Here is a 23,775-nt window from a genome sequence, read left to right as displayed (position 1 = left end):
AAAACAAAACTCAACATTCAAAACATGAAGATCCTGTCCCACCACTTCATGGCAAATAGATGGGGAAACTGGAAACAATGACAGACTGTTTTCTTGGGCTCCAAAATTACTGCAGATGGTGACTGCAGCCATGAAATTAAAAGACTCTTGCTCCTTGGAAGAAAAGTTATGACCAACCTAGAGAGCACATTTGCCAACAAAGGTCCATCTACTCAAGGCTATGGTTTTTCCAGTGGTCGTGTATGGATGTGAGAGTTGGACTATAAAGAAAGCTGAGTGCTGAAGAATTGATGCTTTTGAGCTGTGGTGTTGGAGAAGACTCTTGAGAGTCCCTTGGACTCCAAGGAGATCCAACCAGTCCGTCATAAAGGAAATGAGTCCTGAATATTCATTGGAAGGACTAATGTTGAAGCTGAAGTTCCAATACTTTGGCCACCTGATACAAAGAACTGACTCATTTGAAAAGACCCTGATGCTGGGAAAGATTGAAGGTGGGAGGAGAAGGGGATGGCAGAGGATGAGATGGTTGGATGGCATCACCGACTCAATGGACGTGAGTTTTAGTAAACTCTGGGAATTGGTGATGGACAGGGAGGCCTGGTGTGCTGCAGTTCATAAGGTCGCTAAGAGCTGGAAAGGACTGAGAGACTGAACTGAACTGAATGGCCTTAAGATTAATGATCACGGGTTGTTTTTTGCCTCAGGCAAATGGAAGTTAATTACTGCGCTTCCCTGGATCCCACTGCTGATAATTTATCAGACCAAGGACACATTCCAGGAAGTTGGGACAACAGGTATAGCTTCAGGCTAATGGAGTGAGATGTTTATTGAAAACAGAACCATGGTCTCAGAGTCCTTCACTGACTGCCTAGCAATTTCTGTCTCATTCCTGTGGCTTCTTCTTTGTCTTTGGACATGGTGTATCTTATTTTGGTGGGTTCCAGTGTCCTCCTATTACCGAAAGGTATGAGTTGGGAACCTGGCTGCTTGCCATTCAAAAGTCAGTAAATGGGCCAGGTTGGTGGAAAGGAAAGTTTGGTTTATTCCAGATGTTGGCAACTGGGGTGGGTGGGTGGCAGACATCTGTACACTAACTACCGTCCTCCCCCCCGCCCCCCCCACCCCACCTCCCTGCCACAGGCAGAGGGTGACAGCTTTTATGGACAAAGTGTGTGTCTGGGAAACATGCAGAAGCAGTACAGTCATTCCTAACAGTCATCTTCAAAATGGTCATCAGTTTTCTGACTAGCATCATCTTGATTGTTTTAGGTATAGTTAATCTTCAGTTCCTGGGTGCGCTTGTTCCCATTTCTTTGCGTCAGTTCTCTGAATTGTGGCAGCTCATGTCCTGGGTAGTCTGGTCATCATGTGGTTAACTTCCTGGTATTTTGGTACATCTATAAGACAGCTCACAGGATATGGCTCAGAATATTATCTATAGCCCTTGAGAAAGAACTGAAGGTCCTTGACTATGCTTAATGACTACATTATTATTATTTAGTTTCCTTAGACTGTTTTCCTTTGTTTCAGCATTTCTCACTTCTCTGATTAAACTTATTTTTTGATTAAAGTTTCCCACAGGCAAGAGGCAGGCAGAGGACGTGGTGCAGGGTGAGTCAAGGACCATATGGTCCTGCTCTGCTTTACTGCTGTTGATAATTGTTCAACAACTAGTTGTAATTTTGGTGCTCTTGGAGGAGGAGATGAGCACATATCCTTCTCCTCCACCATCTTGAACTGGAAGTCTCGAGTTATTCTTTATAAAGCACTTGAAAACAGTGCTTATCGATAAATAACCCAGAGATATGAAAGTTTGGACAGCAAGTAAATGGTAGGTGGGAAATGAAGTTAGAAAGGTAGTTGGGGAACAGTTTGTAGAAGTGTTTGAATATCTTAATTTTTATTGAAGTGTATTTGACTTACATTATTATATTGGTTTTAGGGGTACAATATAGTGATTCAATATTTTTATACTTTATAGAATGATTACCACTATAAGTCTAGTTACCATCTGTCACCATACAAAGTTATTATAATTTTATTGACTGTATTCTCAATGCTCTACATGACATCTTAGTGCTTATTTATTTTGTAACTGAAAGTTTGTACCTCTTAATCTCCCTCACCTGTTGTACTCATTCCTCCTCCCCACTCCCCCTGGCAATCACCAGTTTTTTCTCTGTATCTATAAGTCTGTTTCTTTTTTGTTATGTTTGTTCACTTGTTTTGTTTTTTAGATTCAAAAGTGAGATCATACGGTATTTGTCTTTCTGTGTCTGACTTATTTCACTTAGCATAATACCCTCTATACCCATCAGTATTGTTGTAAATGGCAAGATTTCATTCTTTTTTATGGCTGAGTAATACATACATACATACATACACACACACACACACACAAACACACACACGTATATTTATCTCTTTTATCCATTCATCTGTTGATGGACACTTAGATTGCTTCCATATCTTGACTGTTGTAAATAATGCTCTAGTGAACACAGGAGTGCAGGTATCTTTTTGAATTAGTGCTTTTGTTTTCCTTAGAAAAATACCCAGAAGTGGAATTTCGGGATTGTATGGTAGTTCTATTTTTAATTTTTTGAGGGCCCTCCTCCATACTGTTTTCCAAAGAGTTGTACTAGTTTACAATCCCACCGACAGTGCATGAGGGCTCACTTTTCTCTACTTCTTAACACTTGTTATTTCTTGTCTTTTTGATGGTAGCCATTCTGACGGGTGTGAGGTGATATCTCACTGTAGTTTTGGTTTGCATTTCCCTGATGATGAGTGTTTCTGAGCATCTTTTCATGTCATGCCACTCCCTTCTGGCCTGAAAACATTTATTGAAAAGTCAGCTCATGGTTTTATGTGAGTTCCCTGTACCTAACTAGTTGCTTACCTCTTGCTGCTTTTAAGATTCTCTTGTTATCTTGAATGTTTTTCATTTTTAAGTATAACGTGTCTTGGCGTGGAACTCTTTGGAGTCGTCTTGTTTAGGACACTCTCTACTTCCTGGACTTGGATGTCTGCTTTCTTTCCCAGGCTAGGGAAGGTTTCAACTTTTATTTCTTCTAATAAATTCTCTTCCCCTTTCTGTCTCTTCTTCTGGGATCTTTATAATGTGAATGTTAGTATATTTGATCTTGTCCCAGAGATCTCTTAAACTTCCCTCACTTAAAAATTAAAAAAAATTTTTTATTATTTTTTGGTTGTGCTGGGTCTTTGTTGCTGCATGGCCTTTTCTCTAGTTTCGGTGAGCAGGCACTACTCTCGGGTCGTGGTGCATGGGCTTCTCATTGCAGTGGCTTCACTTGTTGCTGAGCACTGGCTCTTAAGACGGGCAGACTTCAGTAGTTGTGTTTTCTGGTCTCTAGAGCACAGGCTCAATATTTGTGGCACCTGGGCTTAGTTGTTCCTTGGCATGTGGGATCTTCCCAGACCAGGGGTTGAACCCACATCTCTTGTATTGGCAGGCAGATTCTTTACCACTGAGCCACCAGGGAAGCCCTGCCCTCACTTTTAAAAACTCATTCTTCTTTTCACCTTGGGTGATTTCCATTACCCTGTCTTCCGGTTCACTAATCCATTCATCTGAATTATCTAACCTACTGGTGATTCCTTCTAGTGTAGCAGTCCCCGACCTTTACGGCACCAGGAACTGGTTTCATGGAAGAAAGTTTTCTGTTGACTGCGTCGGGGGAATGGTTCAGGCAGTAATGTGAGTGATGGGGAACGGTAGATGAAGTTTCATTAGATCGCCTGCCGCTCACCTCCTGCTGTGCAGTTCAGTTCCTAATGAACTGTGGATCAGTACTAGTCCATAATCTGGAGAGTTGGGGACCCCTGTTCTAGAATATATTTTATTTCAGTTGTTGTATTCTCCAGATCTGTTTGGCTTTCCTTTATATTTTATAACTCTTTGTTAAATTTCTCAATGTATTCATGTATTCTCCTGAGTTTGTGGAGCATCTTTATCATCATGACCTTGAATTCTTCATTGGGTAGATTGTGTATCTCCACTTCATTCTTTTGGGGTTTGATCTTGTTTCTTCATTTGAAACTTATTTCTCTGTCTTCCTCATTTTGTCTAATTCTCTGTTTATTTCTTGTATTAGGTAGGTCAGGTTTTGTTTCCAGATCTTGGAGAAGTGGCATTACGTAGGACACGTCCATGGAGCCTAGCACCGAACTCCACCCTGGTCACCAGAGCTATATGCTCTAGGGTGCCAGCTATGTGGGCTGAGTGGGCCTTTCTGTGTGGCTGGGCTGGCTGCTATGAGTGTGCTGGTAGGTGTGGGTGGCCCTGCCTCATGTGGTAGATGCCAGCCCCCTGGTGATCAGGGGCAAGTCCTGGAATAACTGGCTGTGGGGCTCAGGGCTTGTGGCAACTCACCCATATGCAAGTATGCAAGCCCTACTGGCCTTCAGAGTCAGATGTTCTGGGAACTCATCTTCATGGTACATGACCCCTGGGCTGGGAGCCCTGAGGTGGGGCTCAGACCCCTTCTTCCTTGGGGAGAACCTCTGCAGTTGTTACTATCCTCTTGTTTGTGGTTCACTCACCCAGTGCCCTCAATCTCTTTACCTAGCTTATCGTTTCTTCTTTATATCTTTAGCTGTGGAAAATATTTTCTGCTAGTGTTCAGGTCATTCCTGTAGATAGTTACTCCTGTAAATAGTTGTAATTTTGGTGTGTCTGTGGGAGGAGGTGAGCTGGGATCTTCCTACTTTACCACATTGCCCATACCTACTTGAATATCTTATTAAGGAATTTGGAATTAGCCCACAAGGAACACAGAACATCCCTTCCTGGAAGCCTGAAGCTCAGTGGTGGCTGCCCCTTGTAACAGGGCATGAACTCCCCATTTTGCCACAGTCCCTAGCGCTCCCTATGCCAACACTCCCTGCAGTGGTTCTCAGTCAGTCAGTCTGAAGATCTGCATTTCTAATGAGTTTCCAGTTGATGCTGATGCTGCCAGCCAGCAACCACACTTGAGAACCACAGCCCAGTTGTATCTTTTTAAATATTTATTTGGCTACACCGGGTCTTAGTGGTAGCACATAGGATCTTTGATCTTTGCTGCAGCATGCGGAATCTACTTCCCTGGCCAGGGTTTGAACCTGGGCCCCCTGCATTGGGAGCACGGAGTCTTAGCCCCTGGACCACCAGGGTAGTCCCTGCCCAGTTACATCTTGGACACTAGGTTAGGGAATTAGTTGCCACTTATCATGGCTGAGACAGTAAAGCATCTGCCTACAATGTGGGAGACCCGGGTTCGATCCCTGGGTCATGAAGATCCTCTGGAGAAGGAAATGGCAACCCACTCCAGTACTGTTGCCTGGAAAATCCCATGGACGGAGGAGCATGGTAGGCTACAGTTCATGGGGTCGCAATGAATTGGACACAACTGAGTGACTTCACTTCACTTCATCATCAAACTTATGGTTTTTCTTATATGCCTGGCATGTTTCCTACGTTTAACACTACTTTCCTGGTCCTGATGAAAGTTAGATTTGCTATTTCTAGTGTAATCAATTTTTTTTTTTAAGTTGCTCAATCGTATTTGACTCTTTGCGACCCCATGGACTTTAGAGTCCATGGAATTCTCCAGGCCAGAATACTGGAGTGGGTAGCCTTTCCCTTCTCCAGGAATCTTCCCAGCCCAGGGATTGAACTCAGGTCTCCTGCATTGCAGGTGGATTCTTTACCAGCTGAGCCACAAGGGAAGCCCAAGAATACTGGGGTGGGTAGCCTATCCCTTCTCCAGTGGTTCTTCCTGACCCAGGAATCGAATCAGGGTCTCTTGTATTGCAGGCGGATTCTTTACCAACTGAGCTATTAGGGAAGCCAGTATAATCAATATTGGAAGGTAAATCTAAAGATATCAAGAGACAGGTCTGTGAAAAACAGATTTGGGAGTGGCTGAGGCTTATGGTAGCTGAAGCTAAGGGTATGTGTGAGCTCATCCCCAGGGAGCATGTGCCAGGAGTGACGGGTGGGGGGTGAACAGCAGACTGTCACGGGGGCACTGAACACCCTGCCTTAAAGGAAGGGCAAGAGGATAGTAACTGTTCAAGGGAGAGGCATTCAAAGAGGTGGGAGGCAAGCCGAGAGAGTGGCTGATGGAACATTCTTGGCCTTATTATTAGAGAGGGGCTATGGGCAGACATCTGAGGCCAAAGCTTAAATAGTTAAACAGCAAGTTCTCAGGTGAGCTCCTGGTCTGTGGGAGGACAGGAAGCAGGAGTCCTGTTACCCTTGCCCACAGCACGCCTGGTAACCTGCTGTTGCTCCAAGGCACGGCTTGTTGTGGCAATTGTCTCTGACGCTCTGATGACAAGGTTGCAGCCAGCAGCTGAGCATGGTGAGTGTCATGTCACCTGCCTTCTTTTTTTAAAAAGAAATGTGCTAATCTCACGGCCATGGTTAGTATGCTTGTGGCCAGATGGTTTTTTTTCTGGAGTTTGTGTTGAGGAGTATCTGAGAAAGGGAAGCATGGGAGCTGAAATGGAAAAGGTGGGTCAGTGGCATCCAGTGGCAGCTACAAGACCAGGCTACGGGTTTGCACTGGGTACTGTGGCAGCCAGGAGCTGTGCTAAGCTGCCGGGGGCGGGGGAGGGTGTGGATGGGGACAGCTGTGTGGTCAATGCATCTCGGTGGCCCCAGTGCCTGGCACCAGGCCTGGCCAAGGTAGGCATGCTCTAAACGGGGGGAGGTTGAGTGAATGAATGGATGAATTTGATGGATAAGGAGTGGTGATCTGATCAAAGCAAAATTGATGTAGGGTGGTTCAAAATCCACAAGCTTTGGAACCTGTGTGTGTGTGTGTGTGTGTGTTCAGTCATGTCTTACTCTTTGCAACCCCATGAATTGTAGTCTACCAGGCTCCTTTGTCCATGGAATTTTCCAGGGAAGAATACTGGAGTGGGTTGCCATTTCTTTCTCCAGGAGATCTTCCCTACCAGGAATCAAACCCATGTCTCCTGCATTGCGGGTGGATTCTTTACCACTAAACTATCTGGGAAGCTCCAATATATGTGTGTGTGTGTGTATATATATACATATGTGAGATACACATACATATGTGAGATACACGTATGTGAGATACACATATCTCCTTTATTTTTGCAAACTATTATTAAATTTCATGTTAATATATTATTTAGACAGAAATGCATATATATGTGTATATAATTATATGTTATCAATATATTATTATAATTATTGTATTATAATTATATTAATAATATTAATATATATTATTCTCTATCAGTACATAAAAAGCTGCCTTCTTCTTATCAATAGCTGCATAGTATTTCATTGTATAGAGATACCTTACTTTGTACTTTCTTGTAATTTTCTTGTACTTTACTTACAAATAATACTGCAATGACAGTTTTTGCACAAGCACCTTTGCACGCCTGTATGAGTTTATCTGTGGAATAAATTATAATTCTTAGTAGTGGAATGTTCATTTTAAATTCCAGTTGCTATTGTCAAATTACAAAGAGAACAATTTCTTTGTCTAACAAGAAAGTGGTGAGTAGAATCTGAGTCTTAAAAAAAAAAAAAAGAATCTGAGTCTTTTAACAACAAACTGGAGCTGTTTTCTAAACCATAAGGATTGGAAAAGAGACCATCATGGACAGAACAAGATCTCTGTGCAGAGACCCAACTGCTGTCTTGAGCGCCACCCTGTGGCAGAGCTGGACATCATTTCACTCACATCCCACTAAAGAAAACATGGTCATATGTGTCCAGCTTACAGCAGGGGAAACTGGGAACTGTAGCCCATCCTGTCCATTAAATTTTGCAGTTACTGAAGGAGAACCATGTAATGTCCACTGTTAAGTGGCTCTGCCTCCCAGGGCAGAGTCACTGGACTTAATCCTGAGATCAGTATAGGGTTACAGAAAGACTGCCTGATGCATTTGACAGCTCTCTCCTGACCCAGCCCTCTGACAGGCACTGTTGCAGGGCACTTGGGCATGGTGGGGAGTACACTGAGGACCTACTGTGTGTCAGGCCCTGGGCTGGGTGTTTCTCCTGCCTCATTCCTAACCACAGGCCTGCAGAGGAGGCACCGTGATTCCCAGTACACACGGAGGCTTAATGATACAAAGGATCTTGCTCAAGGCTGAGGATCTGAAGCCGTACTTGTGTGTTATACAGCCCACACCCTTGCCTTGGCCATGTCACGCACACCGTGCATCCTAAGGCTCCTGCGGTCCAGTGTGGTACGTGCGGCCACATGCAGCAGGCCTAACTTCGGCTCTCTTCTCATTTTCCAGGCCCTCTCTCAGCTCCTGTGCCTGTTGCCGTGGCCTTGGTGGCACCCTTCCCCGGTGGCCAGCCCAGGGCTTCCCCCACCCATGCAGTCTCCCACCAGCACTGCCCAGGGCCTCAGCGGCCCCCTCTTTGGGGCCTACACTCTCCCCACCTTTAAGTTCCAGCCTCGCCGTGAGAGTGTGGACTGGAGGCGCATCAGTGCCCTGGATGTGGACCGCGTGGCACGGGAGCTGGACGTGGCCGCCCTGCAGGAGAACATCGCCGGCGTCACTTTCTGCAACCTGGACCGGGAGGTGTGCGGCCGCTGCGGGCAGCCCGTGGACCCAGCGCTGCTCAAGGTGCTGCGGCTGGCGCAGCTCAGCATCGAGTACCTGCTGCACTGCCAGGACTGCCTGAGCGCCAGCGTGGCCCAGCTGGAGGCGCGGCTGCAGGCCAGCCTGGGCCAGCAGGAGCGCGGCCAGCAGGAGCTGGGCCGCCAGGCCGACGAGCTCAAGGGCGTGCGGGAGGAGAGCCGGCGGCGGCGCAAGATGATCAGCGCTCTGCAGCAGCTGCTCCTGCAGACGGGCGCCCACAGCTACCACTCCGTGAGCGCCGCTGCGGGCGGGGCCCCTGGGAGGGCTGTGCGCCCGGCCAGTGGCCACCTCTGGGGCACTGCCGCCTGGCCCCGAGGCAGCTGTGGCCATTCTCGCTGGGGCTGGGAGCAGACTTTAGAGATGCCGTTCATCACCCCCTGGTGTCTGGTTAGGTCTACAGTGCGTGTGTCGTGTGGCAGGTGTGCATGAGTTCAGAGTATAGGTGTCTTATGTGTTATGTCTCATGTGTGCATGTGTGAACATATGCAGGGTGTGTGTGAGTTTTACAGATGGTGGGTAAACATACCTAAGGTGTGTATATGATTGCTTGGAGGGTTTTGTCTGTGAATGGTGTGTGCATGTGTGTATGTAGAGTGTGTGGCATGTAACATGTGCTTATGTAAAATGTGCATGTAAAGATATACTTTTGTCACATGTGTGGATGTATGAAGGGTGTGTATGTGTGTAGAGGCCCAAGTGTGTATGTGTGAAGGCTTTGTGTGTGTGTAGAGGTGTGATGTGATAAATGTGTATAAGAGATGTGTGAGGGTATGTGTGAAATCAGTGTGTGAGGGTATGTGTGAAATCAGCGTGTGGCAAGGAACTGGTGAAGACAAGACTGTCTGGAAAAGTGACCCCATTAGTCAACCAAGTAACAGTTCATCACCCAAAGTGGCATTTGAGCATTTGCATCTCTTTCCATGAAAGTGTAGATTGGGATCAGTTGCCCTTTAATGAATTGTTGGTGGCTAGACCCTCTGTCAGGCTCTGAGGATGAAAGGCACCAATCATGCTGGTTCAGATTTTTCAGCAATCCACAGTGTAAGGGAGATTAGACAGAAGGAATCACTAAGATATGATGTTAGTGACTAGAATGGTAATTGATACAATTAATGTAATGTTAATTATTATAAAAGGGTCAGACCTTTTCCAGTAGTAAATTACAAAACAGCAGTTTAACTTGGCTTAGGCCAATAAGGAATTTATTGGTTAATTTAACTGAAAAATCCAGGATTATGGTGGACTCAGATAATGGCACCAGAGTCTAGTTTCTCTCTCTGCAGCTCTTGGCAATTCTTTGTCAGTGTGGATTCCATTCTCAGAAAGAATATGTCTGTGTGGAAGCAAGTTGGGCCACTGCAATGCCAGTATTTCGTTTTCCCAGGTTCAGAGCTGGCATGGCAGAGAGCCGTGTTTAGTGCCTGGTTTGTGAATGTGCTGCTTGGGGTGGGAAAGGGGAAGCAGGGAAGGGGAGGAGGAGGGGAAAATTGTGAGAAATATCAAATATATACAAAAGTAGAGAATAATATAACAAACCTTCATCTGCATACTACCCAGCCCAATAGTTTTCAACTCATGGCCAATGTTGTTGCATTCGTTCCCCTACATACTTTCCCCTACCCCTGGATTATTTTGAAGTGTATCAGTCATATGAGTTTATCTGTAAATATTTCACTTTGTATCTCTGAAAGGCAAGGACTCGCACTTTTAAACATAAGCGTAATACCATTATCATGCCCTGAAAAACCAACAAAAATTCCTTAGTATCATCAAATGCCTAGTTGTTGTTCATAGCTCCCTACAGCACTGGTAGTGTTTTAAAGCTCAGAAAATAAATATTTTGAAGGGGCTGTATAAAAAATATATATGTGTATATAATGGCTCAGTGGTAAAGAATCCACCAGCAATGCAGGAGATGCAGGTTCGACCCCTGGGTTGGGAAGATTTCCTGGAGAAGGAAGTGGCAGCCCACTACAGTATTCTTGTCTGGAAAATCCCATGGACAGAGGAACCTGGGGGGCGACAGCTCATAGGGTCGCAAAAGAGTTGGACATGACTTAGCAACTTATATATATATGATTCGCATCACTACCTTACTTTGTAAATCAAACTCTTCATTTGTGAAGCAGCCCAGGGTTCCCAAGGAATGGGAGTGTTGATAGAGGGAGAATCATCCCAGGATGACTCAGGGGAGCTGACCCTGCACTTCCCGCTGCTTCCCTCTGTGTAGTGCCACCTGTGTGACAAGACCTTCATGAACGCCACCTTTCTCCGGGGCCACGTCCAGCGCAGGCACGCGGGCATGGTGGAAGGCGGTGAGTGGAAGGGCCTGGGCTTCTCTAGAAGGCTGGGAGGTAAGGGCCCTTCAGAGTCACTCAGTCTGTCCCACTCACAGTCAAGGACACTGAGACTCAGAGAGGAAACACTGACCATGGTCACATGATACAAGGGGCAGAACAAGGACTGGAAGCCACCTGTCTGGCTCCCAGCCCAGTTCAGCAGGTGGAGGACGTGTACAAAGCCCAGAGCCTCATCATCCAGTTGAGGAGCTGGTGAGCCCACCAGCCACATGGAGGGATCCCACAGGGGGTTAGGGACGTTTCTGGCCACATGTTTGGAGAAAAAGGTCTGGGAGTCAGACAGGTAGGTTCCAGTCCTCACTCTGTCCCCTTCTACTATGTGGCCATGGTTAGGGTGGTTTCCCTCCCTGAGTCTCAGCGTCCTTGGCCGTGACTGGGGCAGTTAGACACAGTGACTTGGATGGGCCCTTACCTCCCAGCCTGCTGAGAACTGGTGCTGACTATGAGTAAGCCTAACTGGGCCTAAGGAGCAGTCAGACCAGTTCTTTGACTTTTTAATGTACATGAATTCATTATGATTTAATCACTGTAGTGTTACTGTTTCAAATTCTAAAACAAGTAGCAAGGCTATATGTTTTCCCCTTTAAGGGATTTTTTGAGGTTCAAGAAGAATTAGCTGTTAATGCAAATATATTATAAAATGTAGTATGAATTAAATACAAAATCTCATTGAATAAAACATTTTTCCCTTTATTTTAATTTCCTTTTGAAAGAACAGAGTTTTAAAATAGCACTATTTACCTAGTTACTATGCATTTATTATATATCTGATTCTTCTTGGTTCTACGTTGGAGGCAACTAAAGAAAATATATTTTTATTTATTAAATACTTTTTTTCTGGAAAAAATATATGTTTTTGAAGAGATAGTTGTACACTCATTTTCATAGGAGCATTATTCACAGTAACTAAAGGTGTAGAAGCAATCCAAATGTCCACTGACAGATGAATGAATAAGCAAAATGTGATATATATATATATATAGAGAGAGAGAGAGAGAGAGAGAGAGATACAAAGAAATATTTTTCAACCTTGAAAGGTCATTCTGCAATTTGCTACAACAGGTTGTTTTTTCTAAGTGAACTGTCAGTTAAAAAATGATAGATACCATATGATTTCACTTATATGAGGTACAAAGAATAGCAAAATGCATAGAAACAGAAAGTAGAATGGAGGTTGCTAGGGGCTGGAGGAAGAGGGGATGGGAAGTTAGTGTTTAGTGAGGACAGAGATTCTGTTTTACAAGATGAAGAATGTCCTGAAGATGGGTAGTGGTGATGGTTGAACAACATTATGAATGTATTTAATCCTACCGAACTGTACATTTAAAAATGGCTAAGATGGTAAATTTTATGTTAGGTATATTTACCACAGTAAAAAATTGGAAAATACATGCCTTTGATATAGAAAATTTAAATGCAGAAAGGTAGAAAAGAGAAAATAAAAACCATGGATGATATCATCTGCAGCTAATATGTTGGTGTGTCCGTGGTCATTATTTTTTGTGTATGAATATTATCACATAGGATGCAGTTTTGATACTGCTTATTTTCAATTAATAATATATCATATTTTCCAAAGTCATTAAATCATCTTTGAAAACATGGTTTTTTAATGGCTGAATAGTATTTCATCATGTGCTGATCATAATTTATTTCACAATTGAATTATTTCTTAATTTATTTGGATAACTAAAACATTCCCCAGTTATAAATCACATGGTGGTAACATTCTTGTGCATAAATCCTTGTGCATGTTCCTTATTACTTCCTTAATATACAGTGCTGGGAAAATATGGAGAGGAAAAATATATTCTTAAGTAAATCCCATGGACAGAGGAGCCTGGCAGGCTACAGTCCTTGGGGCCACAAAAGAGTTGGACGTGACTTAGCAACTAAAACAACAACAATGAAGACAACTTTGGCTGTATTAGTGTTCATTAATTTATTATCAGGCAGCTGACTTCTCAGATACTGCAGTTCTCCCATTCCAGACTCACCTCAGATCACTTTATTTTTATTACTTTATGTTTTTGGCAGTGCTGCATAGCATGCCGAATCTTAGTTCTCTGACCAGGGTTTGAACCTGGGCCCCTGGCAGTAGAATCTTAACCCCGAATCTTAATCACTGGATTTCCAGGGAGGTCCCTCAAATCACTTTATTAATCCAAATTAATTTTTACTGCATCTAAAAGTTGCTTGTTTCTAAAAAGCCCCATTTGAGAAAAGCCATATATCTTTTCAAAAAAAAGCTTGAAGTTTTAATAAAAGTACCATCTAATAATCCCTAAATGTACTTTGAAAAGGAACAGATGTTCAAGTACAATTGGTGTCTTTTTCAATAACCTTTAATTCTTAGTTTATCAGTAGGTGGTTTAGTTAGAATATTCTTCTATAATTCAAGTTTTCTTCATAGTGCACAGTGCCTTTTTTTATTTGAAATTTATTTATTTATTTTTATTTGAAATTTAAAACTACATATTTGAACTGTACTACATTACTGAAAAGAATGAACTTAAAACTACAATTCTTATCATTACTTTAAATTCCCCTCTTCATATTAATAATCAGTGTGTTCATACTATTTGGTATCCTGATTCTGTTACTCTACAAGTTTTGCATTCATATTTCCCATTTGTAAGTACTTTCAAAATAGTTATTTTAGGGACTTCCTTGGTGGTCCAGTGGTTAAGACTCCAAGCTCCCAATACAAGGGGCCCAGATTTGATTCCTGGTCAGGGAACTAGATCCCACATACTGCAACCAAAGATCTGGTACAGCCAAGTAAATAAACAAAAATAAATACATATTTACAAAATAGTTATTTTAAATAACAACTATAGTTCACATGTATCGAGCTGTCTGCCAGGTGCTACACTAGGCACTTTGCATTATCACATTTCATCCTCACAATGACCCTCTGGGTTCGGTTCAGTTTAGTTCAGTTGCTCATTCATGTCCAACTCTTTGCAACCACATGGACTGTAGCATGTCAGGCTTCCCTGTCCATCACCAATTCCCAGAGCTTGCTCAAACTCATATCCATCAAGTTGGTGATGCCATCCAACCATCTTATCCTCTGTCGTCCCCTTCTCCTCCTGCCGTCTCCTCATGCCCCTCTGGGTTAGGTGCTGTTATTGCTTCCATTTTCCACTTTGGAGAAACAGAGGGTCAGGGAGGTTACGTCATTTGCCCAGAGGCAGTGTACAATGTAAGTGGCAAAGCTGGTCTCAGACTGAGGTGGGACTGCACACAAGAACTGTACGCACCAGTGACTCTGACTCATGCTGGTCACCCTCGCTTTGCGTGGATCCCACAGGAAAGCAGAGGAAGCAGGAGCAGCCAGTGGAGGAGGTGTTAGAAGAGCTACGGGCCAAACTGAAGTGGACCCAAGGGGAGCTGGAAGCCCAGAGGGAGGCGGAGAGGCAGCGGCAGCTCCAGGTGGGCGTGGAGGAGAAATGGCAGGGGATTCGGTCATGGACTGGCCAGGAGACCCGTAATGTGCTCAGATCCCACAGAGTCGACATTCTGGCAGTTTCCCAGAGCTGAGACTCAGGGCTAGGATGGTGTCTTCCTGGATGTGCCAAGTGGTTTTACGTAGTCTGGGAAGGAAAATTCAGTTATTTGACCAGAACTGTGTGGCCAAAAGAGAACTACAGCTTTCTGTGTTCGCACCCCCTGAGGGCATTTGAACCTGAATTTTAACTTCTTACAATATACTGTTAGCTTTTGGAGGACAAAGACTGGGTAAACTCCAGAAGGCAGCTCAGAGGAGGTATTCAGTAAATATTTGTAGAATGAAAATACATACACTTGCGTCACGCCTTCCGTCATTTGTTCATTCATTACTCCTTGCCAGGCATCATGAAGAATATAAAGAGAGAAGAGATGGGATCCCCATCCTTTACAGTTCAGATAAGACTAATTCCACTCCCAGTCCAAACACTGGGGACTGGGGGATAAATGTTCTTTGGGTCTCCATAGTGACTTGCACGGAAAAGGGGCCCTGGCAGTTTCTTGGTAAATATTTGTCATAGCGTGGAATTAATGATTCTCTTGTTCTTGCTTTTCTTTGTAGGAAGCAGAGGTCATTCGCCAGAGGGAAGCAGAAGCTAAGAAAGAATTTGATGAATGGAAAGAAAAAGAGCAGGCCAAGCTATATGGGGAAATAGACAAGCTCAAAAAATTATTTTGGGATGAATTTAAAAGTGTTGCCAACCAGAACTCTACCTTAGAGGAGGTACCCAACCTAAAAGACTTCTCAGAGTTCTTTAGCTGAAAACCTGCTTATTTGTTCACAAAATTTATTTCTTTGTACTAATTCTATGAGTTCAGACACAAGAGGGCAGTGGCTGGTATTGAACCCCTGCTCCATCACATATTGACTGTGTGATCTTGGGCATGTTACTTAACCTTCTTTTGCCTCAGTTTCCTTTCTGTAAGATAGGTTTCTGAAAGGGTTAAATTAGCACACCGACAATACCTAACATTATCTGGCATATATTATAGTAAGAGCTCCAGAGATGTTATGCTAATTTTTGCAAAGGGCTTCACTGGACAAGAAATGAGGCAAAATGTTAAATGGATGCATTTTTCTTCTAACAAGTATTTGCTGAGCACTCCTTACAAGCAGGCACTCTACTGGGGCCTGTGGAATCACAGAGTAACTAATATTTACTGAAACATTTCCAGCCCCTGTACAGAGTTCTTTATATACACTAGCTTTTAATTCTCATAACAAACAAACAACTAATATTCTAAAGGTAGGCATGTCATTAGTTTGTTAATTTCTTTAAAAAATTATTTATTTGATAAATATTTAATGTAAACATTTATTTATTAAGATTTATCAGATCTTAGTTGCAGCACCGAGAGATCTTTTGTTGTGGTGCAGATTCTCTAGTTGCAGCATGCAGGCTTAGTTGCTCTGCAGCCTATGGGATCTTAGTTCCCCAACCAGGGATTGAACCTGTGTACCCTGCATTGCAAGGTGGATTCTTAACCACTGAACTACCAGGGAAGTCCCTAAGTTCACTTTTAAAAATATTTAAAAAATTTGTTTATTTTTGGCTGTGCTGAGTCTTCATGGCTGTGTGTGGGCTTTCTCTAGTTGTGGCGAGCAGGGGCTACTCTTAGTTGCCATGTGCAGGCTTCTCATCGTGGAGGTTTCTCTTGTGGAGCACGCGCTCTAGGGCATTCGAGCTTCAGTAGCTTGGGCACACAGATTCAGTAGTTGTGATGCAGGGGCTTAGTTGCTCCTTGACATGTGGAGTCTTCCTGGACCAGGGACTGAACTCGTGTCCCCTGCATTGGCAGTGGATTCTTATCCACTGTATCACCAGGGAAATCCTCCCTAATTTATTTTTTAAAGGAATTCCCTGGTGGTCCAGTGGTTAAGGCTTCCATTGTACAGGGTGCATGTTTGATCCCTGATTGGGTATCTTACATGCCGCACAGTGAGTCCAAAAGGTAAAAAATAAAGTGCTTTTTTTTTTTTAAGAAAAACTATTATCATTCCTCCTTTTCAAGCAGAGACATTGAGGCCACATAACATGCCCAAGGTCACACGGCTGTTTTAAGATGTAGAGCTGGGATTTAAACCCAGCTCCTTATAAGCTCCTGCTCCTCTACTGGATATATTATCAAATTTATTCACGAAAAGCTTATTAAAATTATCCCTGGACTGTATCTTCCCATATAAACCCGTGTAACTAAAACTGTATCAAGGAAACGTTTTGAAAAGTATTTTCAGAATGTTGTTATGTTTTAGTCACTCAGTCATGTCTGACTCTGGGATCCCATGGACTGTAGCCTGCCAGGCTCCTCTGTCATGGAATTTTCCCAGGCACGAATACTGGAGTGGGTTACCATTTCCTTCTCCAAGGGATCTTCCTGACCCGGAGATCAAACGCTTCTCCTGAGTCTCCTGCATAGCATAGCAGGCAGATTCTTTACCGCTGAGTCACTGGGGGAGCTGTACAGGGAAAAGATTTGAGCAGAAGTATTTTCAGAATGTATTCAGCTGTTATTGGTTCTCTGAACAGCAAGGAATATCTTTTCTTATTTTTGAAAATGAATTATCTAATAGTGTTTCTCACGATCATTCTACATTTTGCCTAAAGAAACACCTAGGCAGTTTTTCCATAAGGGGATTGTTGTAGGATATGGAGGGAGCCTTGAGGGATCCATCATCTCCATCTGAGATGGAAAACCAAGGATGGAGGGTGGTGGGGTTGAAACGAGAGGTGTGTGTGTGTGTGTGTGTGTGTGTGTGTGTGTGTGTGTGTGTGTGTGTGTGTGTGTAGGGACTTGGGCCCTCCCATCCTAAATGTTCCCCTGGCGTGGACAAGGGTGGTTTATGGCAGACAAGATGCTGCTCCAACATGTGGTCATGGTCCTGACCCCAGCTCCACACTCATCATCTCTGAGCTCATCTGAACCTCTGACTCCCATGCTTCCCCTGACATTGCTCACTGACTAGACACGTTCTGTAAATAGGTACTGATTTAAATTTGGAGTTGTTCATAAACCACGTCCTCAAAAATCAAAGGTTACATCTATTAGGAAATTCTGAGTTGTAGTAAATAAGGACATAATTCTTACTACCATCCATGGTTTCCTTTTAACCAGGATTGCATCGTCTTAAACTGGAACATCCATTTTTTTGTCTTCCCCCTTAGGATGACTTCTGTTGAATTTTTGTGTTTGTGTGTCTCCCCTCATCTCCTCTCACCTGACATTTTTTTATTTTAATTTTATTAAAGTATAGGAACCAAACTGGATACAAAATTCTCAGTGTACTTGGATAATTATTTTGTTGGTTCACTTTTAAAAAATTCTGGGAGTGGGGGAAACAGGTAAGATTCCGTTTAGAATGATCGTGTAAAACACTGTAAGGCTACTTTCAAAGCACAAGAGAATATGTTAGGAGGGTCAGTGAGAGTTCAGTGCATTTTGAAAATATTTGTTCTCATAACTTTGTCCCTGATAGAGAAGTCAGAGAGCTTGCTTTGGCTAAATCATCTCACTAAAGAGAGAACTTTAGATTAGACGTAGGGTAAGTCCAGCTGCCAAAGGAGGCCCCAGTTGAAAGGAAAGCACCGTGACGGTTTGTGACACCAAGAAAGCAGCCCTCTGGTGTGTCATAAGCAGCAGCGTGAAGACAGAAGTGACACATTGGAGGCTGAAAGTTGTGCATACATCTGATAAAGCAATTGACGCTACAAAAATATTCAAGGGGTTTTAGAAATGGTTTTCTCAGGTGGCGCCAGTGGTAAAGAGTCCACCTGCTGATGCAGGAGACACAGGAGACATAGTTTGATCCCTGGTTGGAGAACATCCCCTGGAGAAGGAAATGGCAAACCAGTCCAGTATTCTTGCCTGGGAAATCCCATGAACAGAGGAGCCTGGTGGGCTACAGTCCCAAAAGAGTCTCAAAAGAATCAGACATGACTGAGAATGCACTATTGTATTTTGTATGAGAAATGGTTAACATTTGGACCCAATATTGCTTTAGCAGAAGAGTTAAAGATAATAAGAATGTGAAGTTAAACTCAGGGGCTTAACAGTTCTCCAAAGCTATAATAGGGTGTATGAGTTTTATATAGTAATAGAGATGTAGGTAATTGCTTTTGTCACTACAGTAGTGATATATTTAAAAATATAACTATGGGGAAGAGGTGGAAAGGTATCTTCTCTCTGATCCACTTTTCCTTACCTTTTTCTTCATATTAGCTCAGGAACTGTTAGCTCAGGAAGCACTCACTAGGCATTGGTGACATGACTCCAAGCTGTGAAAAGCCAGGCCTTCTTGGAGACAGCCAGGATTTTTTTCTTTGTTGGAAGAGGAGCAGGATTTCTCAGGGAGTGGTCTGGAATGCCAGAGATATCCTCCTCAAGGCTCTGAGTCTGATTCTCTTTATCCTACTTGAGACTGAGGAAGAAATGGGAAAGCTGTCAGACAAGTTTTAGGCTTGAAGTTCAGCAGAATTTCAGTGCAGTGGAAATGACACTCTTGAATGTGTTCTTCCATGGGATTTTCTTCTCCTGTGCAAGAGCTGAGCTTTCAGGAGAACCATAGTGAGGGAGAGTGTGGACTTGTGGGAACATTTGCAGGCATGCAGATACCCAGTAATTTCAGTTCAGTTCAGTTCAGTCGCTCAGTCGTGTCCGACTCTGTGACCCCATGAACCGGAGCACGCCAGGCCTCCCTGTCCATCACCAACTGCTGGAGTCCACCCAAACCCATGTCCATTGAGTTGGTGATGTCATCCAACCATCTCATCCTCTGTCGTCCCCTTCTCCTCCTGCCCTCAATCTTTCCCAGCATCAGGGTCTTTTCCAATGAGTCAGCTCTTCGCATCAGGTGGCGAAAGTAAGTTCAAATTGGGGCTTTGTAGTTGGGGTAAGTATGCCCTTCTGACACCGTTCAGGGTATAAAAGACAATGTCACAATTAGATCTTCATTTGAATGAAACTATACTTTGGCCTTTTCAGAAGCTGCAGGCACTGCAGTCCCACAGTGTGATGAAGTCCAACCTGGGGTCCCTGCGGGATGAGGAGCCCGAGGAGCGACTCAGGCAGGCTCAGGAGCTCTGGGCTCTGAAGGAGAAGATGGAAATGCAGGTGAGCCAAGGTCCCATGCTTTCTTCCTGAACCAGGCAAGAAATGTGCTGTCTCCCAGCAGAGTTTCTTCTTTTCACTCTGGTTTTAGGGAGGTTGCTGTTTTTCAGTCCCGTAGTCATGTCTGACTCTTTGTGACCCCATGGACTGCAGCATGCCAGGCTTCCCTGTCCTTCCTCTCACGGAGTTTGCTCAAACTCATGTCCATTGAGTTGGTGATGCCATCCAACCATCTCATCCTTTGTTGCCCCCTTCTCCTCCTTTCCCAACATGAGGGTCTTTTCCAGTGAGTCAGCTCTTTGCATCAGGTGGCCAGAGTATTGGAGCTTCTACTTCAGCATCAGTCCTTCCGATGAGTATTCAGGATTGATTTCTTTTAAGATTGACTGGTTTGATCTCCTTGCAGTCCAAGGGACTCTCAAGAGTATTCTCCAACACCACAGTTCAGAAGCATCAATTCTTCAGTGCTCAGCCTTCTTTATGGTCCAACTCTCACATCCATACACTGACTATTGGAAAAACCGTAGCTTTGACTATTTGGACCTTTGTTGGCAAAGTGATTTAGGAAGACGGAAAGACATCACAGTTCTATCATTTCAGACCTTGTGCCAATTAATGAACGTATAGAGTAGGGTTCTTAGGGTTCTCAGGTGTGGCTGGTGACATTCAAGTGTGCAGTGTCAGATTTGCCAGGGAGTTTTTTGAACATACATTCAGCTGTGTATCTTACTGGACACCCTTGCCCTCACTTTGAGTCCAACCCAGTTGAAAACTATTCTTGAAAGTGCGACAGTCTCCTGGCTTTGAAGATACTTGCATGGATCTAATAGTATGATCGGAGAAGGCAATGGCAACCCACTCCAGTGCTCTTGCCTGGAAAATCCCATGGATGGAGGAACCTGGTGGGCTGTAGTCCATGGGATCGCTGAGTTGGACACGACTAAGTGACTTCACTCTCACTTTTCACTTTTATGCTTTGGAGAAGGAAATGGCAACCCACTCCAGTGTTCTTGCCTGGAGAATCCCAGGGATGGGGGAGCCTGGCGGGCTGCCATCTATGGGGTCACACAGAGTCGGACACGACTGAGGCGACTTGGCATACATAGCAATGGTGTGATGGTAAATATTTAACAACCAGTTGACTGGAACTAAAAAAGCTTTGATTTGCAGCATTTGTCATTTTCTGTGGTAAAATATTCCCACTATGGTTGATTTGACTCTGCCAACGTGAGGTCACTGGAGATGGAACTGGGAAGACTTAGGCACAGTCTGCTGTCACTGGCTGGGAGGAGGTGGCCTGGCTTCCATTGGCTGAAACTTAAATCAGTCCAGTTATATATGGTCCATCTCACTGATAATTCCATAGCAAGGAAGGGCAATTGACACTGTTATTAAATCATATTGTCCTGCTTCTTCTCTCCAAGACCATTAAGAAAGAGCTTAATGTTTAACTAACAGCAGTAAAGTGTTTCCACTGCTTGATGTTTCACAAATTTCAAATTTAAAAAGCCATTCTTTTTCTGTGAACTTTATTCACACGCTATTTATCTGTTGATTCCCTTACCAATTTGTGTGTTTGTATAACGTATGGAAATTAACCCAGTTCTTTGTTGCTCTTGTGGCTATTTTCCCCAGTTTCCTGTTGTCCTTAAACTTTATTGTGGTTTTGACTATGCAAAATTAATAATGTTTATGTGGCCAAAATTATCAAATTATCAATCTTTTTTGTTTATAGCCACTTTGAGATCTAAAAAGAAAATATTCCTGGGAATTCCCTGGTGGTCCAGTGGTTAAGACTCCATACTTCCACTGTCAGGGGCCCAGGTTTGATCCCTGGTTGGGGAATTAAGATCCTATGAGCCGTGCAGTGGGGCAAAAAAAAAAATGCTCTCTTTTCTTTTTTTTAGTTTGCTCATCCATTCATTCATTCACATATGTCACCTCACTGAGGTACGATTGACATGGAAAAAGCTGGGCATGTTTAATGTCTATAACTCATTGAGTTTGGGGGTAAATGTAGCCATATTTTGCTACTGTGAATAATGCTGCAGTGAACAGGGGAGTGTGGGTATCTCTTTGAGATCCTGATTTCAATTGCTTTGAGTCAGTATTGAGAAGTGGGATCACTGGATTATTTGTTAGCTCTATTTTTAATTTTTTTAATAAGAGAAAACCAAACAAGTTTATTAACAGGTATACCTCACGGATACATGGGGAGATTCACTGGGGAAAATGAGTAACTCTCTTGGTTTTTAACTTTTTTGAGGAGCCTCCATACTGTTTTTCTATAATGACTATGCCAACTTACATTTTCACCAACACTGTAAAACATTTCCCTTTCTCCATATCTTTGCCATTTGTTATCTTTTGTTACTTTAAAAAATATATATCTGTTGACACTTTGAAGGTCTTCTTTGGAGAAATGTGTAGTTAGGCTCTTTGTCCACTTTTAAATTGGGTTATTTGTTTTTTTGTTATTAAGTCATATGAGTTCTTTATGTTTTAGAGATGAACTCCTTATGAGTTACATGGTTTGCAAATATTTTCTCCCATTTTTAAAGTCATATTTTCATCTGTTGATGGTTTCCTTTACTATGTAGAAACTTTAGTTTGATAAAGTCCTATTTGTTTATTTTTGTTTTTGTTGCCTGTGCCTTTGGTATCACATCCAAAAAATATCATTGATAAGATCAATGTCCCTCTTTTATTCTAGGAGTTTTAGAGTTTCAGATCTTACATTTAAGTCTTTAATCCATTTTGGGTTGATTTTTGTGTATGGTATAAGGTATTGGTCCAATTTCATTCTTTTGCATGTTGATATCCATTTTTTCCAATACCGTTTACTGAGGAGACAATCCTCTCTCTATTTTGTATCTTGGGTGCCATTGTCAAAGATTTGTTGACCATACATATGTGGGTTTAATTTTGGGTTTCGTCTCTGTTCCATTGGTCTATGTGTCTATTTTTATACTACTACCATACTGATAAATTCTATAGCTCTATAGAAGTGATGCCTCTAGTTTTGTCTTGCTCAAGATTGCTTTGGCTATGTGGTTTCACATGAATTTTAGGATTGAATGGGTATGTTAAGATTGTATGGCTATTTTAATAATATTCTTCCAATCCATGAGCATGAAATATCTCCGTTTATTTGTCTTCTACAATTTATTTAATTGATGTTTTAGAATTTTCAGTGTACTGATAGATCTTTCACCATCTTGAGTAAATTTATTCCTAAGTATTTAATTAATTTTGATGCTACTGTAAATGGGACAGTTATCTTAATTCCTTTTTTGGATAGTTTGTCTTTAGTGTAGAGAAATGCAGCTGCCTTTTGCATGCTGATTTTACTGAATTTGTTTATCCTAACAGTTTTTTTTTTTTTAGTGCAGTCATTAGGAATTTCTATTTATAAGGTCATCTCATCTGCAAACAGATAATTTTACTCCGTCCTTTCCAATGTGGATGCCTTTTATCTCTTTTTTTTTTTTTTGTCTCAGTGCTCTGGCTAGGACTTCCATACTATGTTAATAAGAATGGTGAGAGTGAGCATCTTGTCTTGTTCCTGATATTGGAGGAAAAATGTTTAGCTTTTCACTATTGAGTATGATGTTACTTCTGGGCTTGTATATGGCCTTTATTATGTTGAGGTACATTTCTTCTATACCCACTTTGATGGCAGTTTTTATCATAAAAGGATGTTGACTTTTGTCCAATGCTTCCTCTATATCTATTGAAATGATCATGTAACTTTATCCTTCATTTTGTTTACATACTGTATCACATACATCGATTAGTGTATGTTGAACCATTTTTATATCCTGGGATGAATCCTACTTGTTCATGTTGTATGGTTTTTTTACTGTGCTGTTAGATTTGGTTTGCTTGTATTTTGTAGAGTATTTTTGTATCTATGTTCATTAAGGGTATTGGCCTGTAATAATTTTCATAGTGTCCTTGTCTGGCATTTGACAAGAGTAGAAATGACCTCATAAAATGTGTTTGAAAGTGTTTCTTCCTCTTCAATTTTTGGGGAAGAATTTGAGAAGAATTTGCATTAGTTCTTTAAATGTTTGGTAGAATTCACCAGGGAAGCCATCAGTTTCAGCATTTTCTTTGTTGGGAGATTTTTGATTGTTGATTCAATCTC

At 42.6% G+C, this 23,775-nt stretch overlaps 1 protein-coding gene across 3 annotated transcripts in view; it reads left to right on the top strand.

Annotated features, from left to right (window-relative positions):
- Positions 1-23,775, top strand: part of DZIP1L (DAZ interacting zinc finger protein 1 like) — a 65,648-nt gene that overhangs the window by 13,301 nt on the left and 28,572 nt on the right. For all 3 annotated transcript variants that reach the window (XM_061167662.1, XM_061167664.1, XM_061167663.1), the window contains 5 exons: positions 8,296-8,877; positions 10,877-10,961; positions 14,323-14,444; positions 15,082-15,243; positions 19,500-19,628. In XM_061167662.1, the coding sequence (XP_061023645.1) occupies positions 8,377-8,877; positions 10,877-10,961; positions 14,323-14,444; positions 15,082-15,243; positions 19,500-19,628 (999 nt within the window). In that variant the 5' untranslated portion in view covers positions 8,296-8,376. The remainder of the gene's footprint in view (positions 1-8,295; positions 8,878-10,876; positions 10,962-14,322; positions 14,445-15,081; positions 15,244-19,499; positions 19,629-23,775) is intronic.

Source organism: Dama dama, chromosome 19 (assembly GCF_033118175.1).
Source record: "Dama dama isolate Ldn47 chromosome 19, ASM3311817v1, whole genome shotgun sequence".
NCBI classification, from domain to species: domain Eukaryota; kingdom Metazoa; phylum Chordata; class Mammalia; order Artiodactyla; family Cervidae; genus Dama; species Dama dama.
The sequence above is the reverse complement of the archived record's forward strand: the minus strand, read 5'-3'. Positions and strand labels throughout refer to the sequence as shown.